Raw genomic sequence first — 9,511 nt, 5'->3', positions numbered from 1 at the left:
CAAATTGATAAACTTTATGGGTTTTGGACTTAATTGATAACGAGATTACAAGTCTCATCATTTTGATTATAATACAACACGAACAACTATGAATGTCAAAAGTTAAAGAGGAATTGGCACCAATGCATGTAAGATAATCAGCAAAGATTTTCTTTGATTTTAGGTGAATGTGAATTTGAAGAGGCTATCTGATGCAGACTGTACAAGTTTTCCTGATGATCACAGGAAAACAATTAGCGGCTTCGCAGTTTTCCAGGTGAATTCAGATCATCCACTGGAGCAGATGAGTACTGTTTCATTGCTAATGCCATTACTTAGGAAGAGCTTGGTATTACACTGTCAAGCACCAATTCTTTGTTAACTTTACCTCCTACCTTTCTATTATTAAATCCATTATTCTATACCAGAATTAAGCATATTAAAGTGGATTAATTTCCACTTAACCTGTTAGAGATCAAGTTCATAAGAAGTTATACAAGGGCAACATTTATCAACTAAAGTATATAATTATTGCTGTTGCCTTTGCGAACATAGGTTCTGGTTCCTCTGTCACAAGCTTAGATTAAAGTCATAAGAGTTGCATGAATTGAGATTAATTAGATAACTAGCAGTGTTTATTATTCAGTGCTGCAAGTTCAATATCTCCGAGTCGGTTTAGCACATCGCTGATTCTTGGCCTTTCCAGGAGTTGGTCACGAGTGCATTCAAGAGCAAGCAGTGTAAAATCTCTCAATTCTTTTGCTTTCTCAGTTGTAAGTGGTCTACCAACCACAACTATGGGGTCAAGCATGATCTCTTTAAGCCTCTCACTCATTACACATTCCTTCACATGATCCACTAAATAGTATGCCTTGCTAGACTTTTCAATCGGAGGAGAATCACATACTTCTTTTCCGGTCAGAAGTGCAAGGATCAGTAGACCAATGCTATAAACATCAATATTCTTCTGATCGTTTGTGGGATATAATTTTTGATGATGAGAAGTCAGTCAGCACCGGAACATTGTGTTCGTCTAGCAAGATACTTGAGGGTTTAAGACCGCCATGAACAACGAGTCGAGGGAGTTGAAGGCGGAAGTACGCAATCGAGCAAGCTAAATGAAATGCAATATTCACCCTATGTTTCCAGGGAAGAGGTTCAAAACCTGGTGTTCTATTGCCCATGCGATCACCAAGAGTTCCACTGGACTTGAAGGATTCAAAAACAAGTACAGGAATTTCAGTGTCCAGGCAAACTCCTACCAACTTGAGTGCATTGTGGCCATTCATTTGTTTGGAAATTATAATATCAAGAACAGAAGATTCAAGCCCATTTTTTACTGTGAACTTTTTGACAATTACTTGCTGGCCTTGCAGAAAACCCTTGTACAATCTAAAGTTTCCATCATCCAGAAAAACTTGCTTTGAGTCGTAGTTATTTGTTGCCTCTTTGAGTTCTTCCTTGGAGAATAAGAAGCAGATTGGACCACTCCTTCTGCCGCCAAGCAAATGGGTTGTCTTCTCCATCAATCTTCTTTTGTTTCTCTCGAACACAGCCTCATCTTCTGGTTTACGATCCTTCATGGCCTTAAAACATGGAAACATCTTGCCTATTCACCGAATGAAAAGCCCATGAATCACAGGAGAAAACATCCAAGTTAAGGAAATCTCCATCCACGTCCACTTACTCTTAATTGTTTTCACGTGTAAGAATCTTGATTTTTAGCTTTAAATCATAATTAATCAAGAGTTATTTTTCATAAATAATTTATAACAAGAATAAATAAAAATTATTTAGGTTAGAAATATGTTTAGTAAAAATAACTCAAATTAACACCCCCCCCCCCCTTTTTTTTTTTTTTTTGAAGACGAAGAAGAAGAAATATAGTATAAGTTAGAGTATAAATTCAAGATTTTGATTAAAATAAAGTTTTAACTAACTCAACTTTATACCAAAGTTTTAATATAAGAAAATAGTAATATTTCGCTTTAATAAACAATTAAAAAATAAATGGCCTGAATTAAACAATCCTACATCAGAATGTAATTAATTAATAATCTCATGCCTAAAATTAATCCTAAAAAAGCGTGTCACATACCATGTACTAAATATTAGAGCACTGCCCTCTCTATTACGAGAATAATACATGTTATGGTAATTAATAACTATGCAAACTCAGTTTATTATTATTAATGGTATTAATTATCTTGCATAAATCATGTAACCCATGATAATCTAAGGCTTCCCAAATTAGTCATCGCTATTAATTACTAATCGCCTATGGAGACGAGTTTCTAAGCTTCTCAATATATGGTGACCGATATTTTTGGTCGGCCTAAGCTCATGAAATCTGGGTTTACACGAGGCATTTGAGCATGCCTTCGGTGATCAATTGGGTCTTCGTAGCCCTCTAAAACGATGATTTTGACCATAACAGGCCTCATGTAAACTACAAGAGGCATCAATCTGTATTCTAACAGGATTAGTGACTCTAATTTTGTGGAATTTCTTGAATTTTTTTGTCCCTTTCGTCTTAATTTATTCTTTGGGATGTGAAAGTAAAAATTCTATCCTGACAAGGCAATAGAGATAACACAACCTGAAGAGAGTTTTTTTTTTACTTCAAAAGGCGGTGTCTTGGTGGTTACAAAGAGTAATAATGTCTTTTTACTGTATTTTATTAGGCATACATAGAAGAAATCTCTCTACGCTCGATTGTTGTTCGTTTTGTGTGTAAATGCAACAAACAGACATCCTGAAGGCATCCCCCCGAAAGAGGGCACAAAGAGCAAGAAAACTTGGACACACATAACTAGTCCCCTGTTATTTCCTTGCAGCATTTATAGCGTGAATGCTTGTCTTCCATCCTTTTATAAGTTCTAGCTATGAACAAACCTGGACAAGGTATCTCTAATGGCTAAGTATCAACGGTGTAAAAGGTATCCAAGCATGATACTGATGAACGCAGTCATAAGAACAAATAGAAGCGGGAATCCCACGTACACTCTTTTTACGCTTGTCCGACTTCTCAATACATCCTGCCGATGAAAGGTGGGAATCCATCATAAAGTAGATTTCATATAGGATCGGAGACAGCTCAAAAGATTGCATATTTGCATTAGATAGAGAAGAGCCTATTTTGAGAACTTACTAGTTCTTCTTGCAAGATTTTCTGTTCTTGATTGCCTTGTCTCTTCTCCTCTGTTAACTTTGAAATAGTAGCCTCTGCCTGCACAGGAATATCAAGTGGCCCTATTAGACGTTGTACTCAAGTCAATTATTATAAATGTCCAGAACCACAAATCAGAAACAGGCGGACCCAATAAAATTTTCGCCCTTTTTTCACAAGATAATTGTGGCCACCTATCCTTCAAAATGCCGAAATAAAGAACGGGGCCCACTGCCACAATGGTTTTCAAAAGGCAGTGCAATTTCATGTCTCTTAGAACAAAAAATAAAGGACAAAAAAAGAGATATCCAGAAGCCACGCGCTTGATGTACAGGAAAAAATCACATCACATGTGTGTCTAGTCAGAGCCAGAGACTAGTGTATTGCTGGGTCATAAATATGTTGAACTATTATCATTTTAAGCAGAGCCCCAGTATCTTGAGCAGGAAGATTGTGAGAAAGACTAACCTCGTTTAGCTTTAATTCAAGTACATGCAATTTTGATTTCATCTCCTCAACATCACGGGTCAACTTCAGCTCCTGCACAGCATTCACTGTTATGACTTCCTCATTCTTCAGAGAAGGGGACTCCATATCATCCGCTAGCTTAGAGAGCTCATTGTTACTGGCATCCTTGTCTTGCTTCAACTCTTCGTCCTGTTCCAGCTTCAACTCCTTCTCAACGACATCATCAATATTTGGTAGCCAAACCGTCTCATTTGACAGCTTAGACTCTTGATGAATCCCATCCTTCTTTGGCTTCAACTCTTGATCATGAATACCATCCGTCTTTGGCTTTAACTCTTGATCATGAATCCCATCCTTCTTTGGCTTCAACTCTACATCATTAGCTGTATTGAGTTCATGGCCATTGGTCATTTTGAATTCTGAACTCTTGGCAATCTGATGTTATTATGGAGAAGAATCATTTTTAGGTACTTAAAAAGGAAAAACTCGAAAAAAAACGGAAGAATACATCAAACTGAATTCAAGGACATTAATGTTCAATCCTACAAAACTAAGTAATACCAATATTATCAATTCAGAAGGAACTTTCTAACCGTTTGTGGTGGAGTGAGAATTTCAACTCTATTCTGCACAGGATCTTTCAGCACAGAAGGTTCAAAAAAAGGCCCCTGCTTAAGCACTCCATTAATTGGTGACAGTACCGGTGATTCAGGTGGGCTGATGAGGGCCACTCTCATCTTGACCTCTTCGACATGGTTGCCATTATCTTTGGCAAACTGGCAATAAAACAAACAATAATCATATGAACCAAACTAGAGATTCAAAGTAAAATGTAAAACTCCATGCCACTTACCATACTAGGTGTGATGTCCTTCTCGGTTGTTCCAACAGGAACAATTGCGCTTTGGATTAAGAACTTGTCTTTGCACACCATATCATGAGGAGCCACCTTTTGAGCTTGCATTGTGACTGCATAGCATTTAACACCAAAGCTAAGGGGATTAGAAAGACTATAACTGAAGAAAATAACATCTGCTTAAAAACTACATGCTGCAGAAAGAGCAAGGAGCACATGATTTATAGAATGAAATTAAAGGGGGACAACAATGAAACAGCAATGGTAAGTGCAAACTATAATAAAAAGCAGCTTCATTACCCTCTTTTCACAAGTTTCACAACCCAAGCATCATACGAATTTAAAGAGTATTTGGCAGTGTGGTTGCGGTTGCTTTTCAAATAACTTTTTGTGCCGAAATGCATGCCAATGATGTTTTTTCATTTTTTAAAAATCATTTTTGACATCAGCACATCAAAACGATCTAAAACATACAAAACATATTAAATTTTAGCAAAAAAAAAAAATTTTGAATTTTTTGGGAACGCGGTGCAAACCACGTTCCCAAACGTATTCTTAATTACTGCCCTTTATCTTATAGTTTCTAAGCCAAATTACCTTCCAATCTCATTTTTAAAATCAACAGTTCAATCAAGACAGGAGAAGTTGGGTGCAAAGATGCAAATTCATAGGGAGAATCAATGTCCCACAAACCAGATCAAAACTAAAATTCATCCAATAACAATGTCCATTATTGAATTGAGGATAAATTAGCAGAAAAACAGAACACAAAACAGCAGAGGTCAGATGATAACCACAGAGTCTTAAAAGCAGCCAGTCCAAATTCCACGCCACTTGAACCTTCAACTCAAGAACAATCAATGTATTATAGAGCCTAGCATGCGAGCATGCACGCAAACACATGCTTTCAGTATTTCACAAGGATGTCGTTTCAATTAGCTAGATAAAAATAGAAAAACTTACCAATAAATTCAAAAGTTGATTTTGGATCGACAATGCCAACATTTGGTCGCACGCAGTACTTCTTAGGTGAAGTTGTTTTAACCTGCCAATAACATGCTCAAATGATATTACCATCCAGCATTACATCTCTCGAAACACAATGCAGAGTCTCAAACAAAATCAAGCAAAATACAATTCAAACCTTGAACGCAACATTGTGGAAGGTGTTATTGGTAAGCCGTATTGAGCATGAGCTTTGCTTCTTCACTTCAACTACAGAAAACATTATCGCATGCCATAAGCTAAAGTCCAATCAAACCAAGCCAGCTATTACATGTATAATTTCCACTTTCACATAAACAATTCCCAGATAGCATCCAAGGCCACGCTTAAATTCTTTTAATTAAAAAAAGAAAACCCCAAAATGAGTATTTCCTTGTTTCCAGTCCTGTAAAATAAAATCCTGCAGAGATGGTTTTTGTATCTTCGAAAGCATCAGAGGCAAACCTTTTTCTCCAGCGAAGAGCAAAATCCACAACAGAGAAGGTAATAAATAAAAGATGCAATTACAAATTCATAAACCTTTTTATTATCCTTCACCAACTTTATTCTCATTCACCAAACAAAGCATAAAATATCTTTTAACAGTCAACAAGAAAAGAAACTCAAATATGAAAAGAAGAATAAAACCATACATCAATGTTCCAAGAATAAGAAATAATAGAAATGGGGCCATGTGTGTTTTAATAGTATTAATGATTATTACTCACAAATAAATTTGAGTTCCTTGGGCAGGATTTCCAAAAGCTGTGTCATGATTTCTTCCTTTACTTTTTTTTTTTTCCTATCAAAATCGAAAAGCAAACCTCATAGGATCCAAAGCTCTGTGACTCCTCTTTCTCTGCATTATAACCAAAGAAAAAGTAAGTATTCATACAGATCAAACCCAACCCACATGCCAAAAGTCCCCAATCTATACACCTACACTATTATTTAAATATAATATGTAGTTTTTTTATGCTCAATATCCATTTTCTGATTCATTTTCACATGATCAAATAAAAATTAAAAACAAATAAATAAATAAATTATAGCAGTGTCATATAATCATGGCATGAACCACCCCTGTTTTAATCAAATACTAAACAACTAAATAAATCAACGGATTATTCAATCCCCAATTTAAAAACAAAACAAAAGTAAATAGCAATAAATTAAAAAAAAAATCACAAAAATCTCAGTCAGTAGAATCAGTACCGACTCCAGTAGACTCTTTTGTTTTCCCTTTTTTTAATTATTAACGCAGATCGCAATCAAAATCATTACACACATAGGGTTGACTCTGATTGAAATCGACTCGAGTCGTGGTTGACTCGGTTTGAACTTAACTCAGAAACACGACAGCGTATTGAACCGGAGAGACGTACAGTGTAGAAACGGAGAGCTGAAACTGAAAACTGAGCCCAATTCAACTACTGAGAAAATCAAAGCGAGTCAAGAGGAACGACACCGTTTAGATTCTCTAAATAGCGTGTAACAGCAACAAAAAAAAAAGATAAAACAGAAACGTGTTCTTCTCCGATGGAGTGAAAACAAACAGACTCGAGGACACTCACAAACTGAAACGAGTCAAAACGACACTGGACACAGCATAAAACGATAGAGGGAGGGAGGGAGGGTGGAAAAGGAGGGGTGAGGTGAAAGTGAATTTATAAGAAAGAGAGAGGGGAGGGATAGGAAAGAGAGTTATTGAATTGCGTGTCTGTAACGTTTATTTATTTATTTTTAATTTGATTTGATTTTTATTTCGTTGTAATAATGATTTCTCAAGAAAAAAACAGAGAAATTTCCACACCTTCTTCGCAGAGAGAGAGAGAGAGAGATGAACCCTAGAAATTCTTTTGAGATAGAGGAAGAGAGGGAAAGGAGTGTGTATTTGGTTAGGTGATCTAAAATGGAGTAGAGTAGAGTAGAGTAGAGTAGAGTAGAGTAGAGTAGAGTAGAGAAGAGAAGAGTTCTGCTGCTGCTGCTGTTGTTGTGTTGCAGATTATTAATATTGGGAGTGAAAGCTAAGTTTTTGTGTTGGCAAGGAACAGGGAGGGAGAGAGAGAGTTGGTGGTGGAGTTGGTTGTATTAAAGTAGTATAACCGTCTCTGTGCTGCAGATACGCAAGTATATGTAGGAGGCGGAGGAGGAGGAGGAGGAGGAGTGGGGGGTCATTGGGTTGGGTTGGTGGGTTTGGCGCTGATAGACTGATAGCGGTTGTACCGGCCGTTTCCTTTTTCCTTTTTCCTTTTTCTTTTTTAAGCCATGGGAATGGCTGGTGCAGGTCAGGGAGTTTGTGTTTGCATGTTCAAATTTAATTATTATTTTTTTTGGCCGGTTTTTAAGAGTTGCTATTATTGGGATAAAAAAAACTTAATTTTATTTATTTACGTCTTTATTTACTAAAAAGCTATTAAAACTTTTTTTATATGTATATATAAAAACTATAATAATACTGGATGTGAAAAATAAAATAAGAAAATTATTCTCTTCAAGATGAAAAAAAACTAGAAAAGTAGGAAAATAAAAATAGAAAAAATATTTATTAGAAAAAATATTTATTTTACAAAATCGTTGAGTTACAGTACATGTTTTCTACTACCTTTAACCAAAACCATTATAAATCATCACGCTCTAATACCAATTAACATAGATAAAAATAAAGGATAGCAAAGTTTATTATAAGTTAAAATTTTTAAAAACCAAGAACACTATAATTATAAAAAAAATACTCTTAAAATATTTAATTTTACTCAAATTTGCTGGTTAAAAAGAAAACTTTTACAATTCTTTATATAAAAAGTTCAAAAAAACTCTAATAATTTTTAATTTTATTTATTCATGTCTTCCCCTCCCTTTGGAAGGGTGAAATTAGTAATATTTATGATTACTAATGATAGTAGCTATAGGAGTGATTCCTTTAATTGAATTCCTAATCATTTAAATTATAAGTAGGCCATCGTACGTTAAGGGTCATAGTTTTGAAACCCAACCCGGTCATCGATCCAGTCCAGTGATCGGGTCATAGGTCAGATGGGTTGACCCGGGTCAACCAAAAAAAAATATTTTTAATTCATTCTTATATAATTATAATGTTTTTTCTATGTTTTTTTTAATTCATTCTTATTATCAATACATTAATTTTTTTTAACAAGAAAAACAGTCACTCCAAATTCCCTAACCCACCGTTTTGCACGTTTTTCTTTCTTTTTGTTTTTTTCCAAACATAAACTATCTTAAAACTTTTTAAAAGCACTTCTCTTTCCCTTCCTATGTGTTTTGATGACAGGTTTACTTCAGAACACATAAAAGTTATCACCGCAAATTCAAACCCTTTTAACAGTAAATAGTAAATACCATCAGCCACCACCAAAGGGATTAAACCATCAAAGTTTTTCTTTTGTTACGGGGAAGAGAAAGAGAAGTAGTGGTGATCATAACAAGACCAAGTGCACTTTTTCTTCGGGTAATGTATCAGTTCTCTTGCTTCTTTAAATGATTTTGGGGTTGTTGAGAAAATGATGGGAGATGAAGGGAGTTTTGAATCTTGATGATTGAATCAAGAACTGCTAATCAATGTCCAATCAAGAACTGTGAGTTCAAAAAAAGACAAAGAACAAAGAAAAGAGAGAGTGAAAGAAAGAGATTGGTGAAGAGAAACAAAAGTCTAACCTTATTGAAGGGATCAAGAGTCTTCTGCTCCTCTGCAATTCGGGATTGTAATAGTTTTTCTTTATTAGGTTTTCTCTGTTTGCAATTGCAGGCTTGCATCTTCAGTGCATCGTTCATCTTCGTTGTTTTGGCCTTTAAAGGCCAAAACGATGTCGTTTAACCTCTATGCATATAAAAAAAAATAGGTTGAGTCTCAGCCGGGTTTCGCTGGGCCAACTCCCAGGCGGGTTTTTGCTTAGACCCGGACCGGTCCCATGCCCGGGTCGACCCGCCGGGCCGGTCCGGGTTTCAAAACTATGTCAAGGGCACATAACATTTCTTGAGAAAGTAATCTATTTGAATACCATTTTTATCATGACCATGAAGTTGTTTGCTTTCCA

The 9,511-nt window shown here is 35.7% G+C and overlaps 2 protein-coding genes across 7 annotated transcripts; both read right to left on the bottom strand.

The window, feature by feature from the left end:
• Positions 1 to 604: 604 nt before the first annotated feature.
• On the bottom strand, positions 605 to 1,562 carry LOC18104046 (putative wall-associated receptor kinase-like 16). Its single transcript, XM_006375730.2, has 2 exons — positions 996 to 1,562; positions 605 to 946 (listed from the first exon to the last, which is right to left on the bottom strand). The coding sequence occupies exons 1-2, from the start codon at positions 1,560 to 1,562 to the stop codon at positions 605 to 607; spliced, it is 909 nt and encodes a 302-aa protein (XP_006375792.2).
• LOC7473901 (vesicle-associated protein 1-2) lies at positions 1,280 to 7,743 on the bottom strand. 6 transcript variants are annotated; one of them, XM_052446499.1, is made up of 10 exons: positions 7,270 to 7,743; positions 6,185 to 6,315; positions 5,617 to 5,687; positions 5,436 to 5,517; positions 4,470 to 4,585; positions 4,210 to 4,392; positions 3,617 to 4,051; positions 3,131 to 3,208; positions 2,983 to 3,017; positions 1,280 to 1,588 (listed from the first exon to the last, which is right to left on the bottom strand). In XM_052446499.1, exons 2-10 carry the CDS (start codon positions 6,228 to 6,230, stop codon positions 1,567 to 1,569), a joined length of 1,068 nt encoding a protein of 355 aa, XP_052302459.1. In that variant the 5' UTR covers positions 6,231 to 6,315; positions 7,270 to 7,743; the 3' UTR covers positions 1,280 to 1,566. The 6 variants fall into 6 exon arrangements, with proteins under 6 accessions (XP_052302459.1, XP_052302460.1, XP_052302458.1 ...); XM_052446500.1 differs by lacking the exon at positions 1,280 to 1,588 and adding an exon at positions 2,570 to 2,874; XM_052446498.1 differs by lacking the exon at positions 1,280 to 1,588 and having other exon boundaries at positions 2,570 to 3,017; positions 7,270 to 7,740.
• Between the last annotated feature and the right edge of the window lie 1,768 nt (positions 7,744 to 9,511).

Source organism: Populus trichocarpa, chromosome 13 (genome assembly GCF_000002775.5).
Source record: "Populus trichocarpa isolate Nisqually-1 chromosome 13, P.trichocarpa_v4.1, whole genome shotgun sequence".
In the NCBI taxonomy this organism is placed as follows: Eukaryota; Viridiplantae; Streptophyta; class Magnoliopsida; order Malpighiales; family Salicaceae; genus Populus; species Populus trichocarpa.
This window is presented reverse-complemented; position numbering and strand designations above follow the sequence as displayed.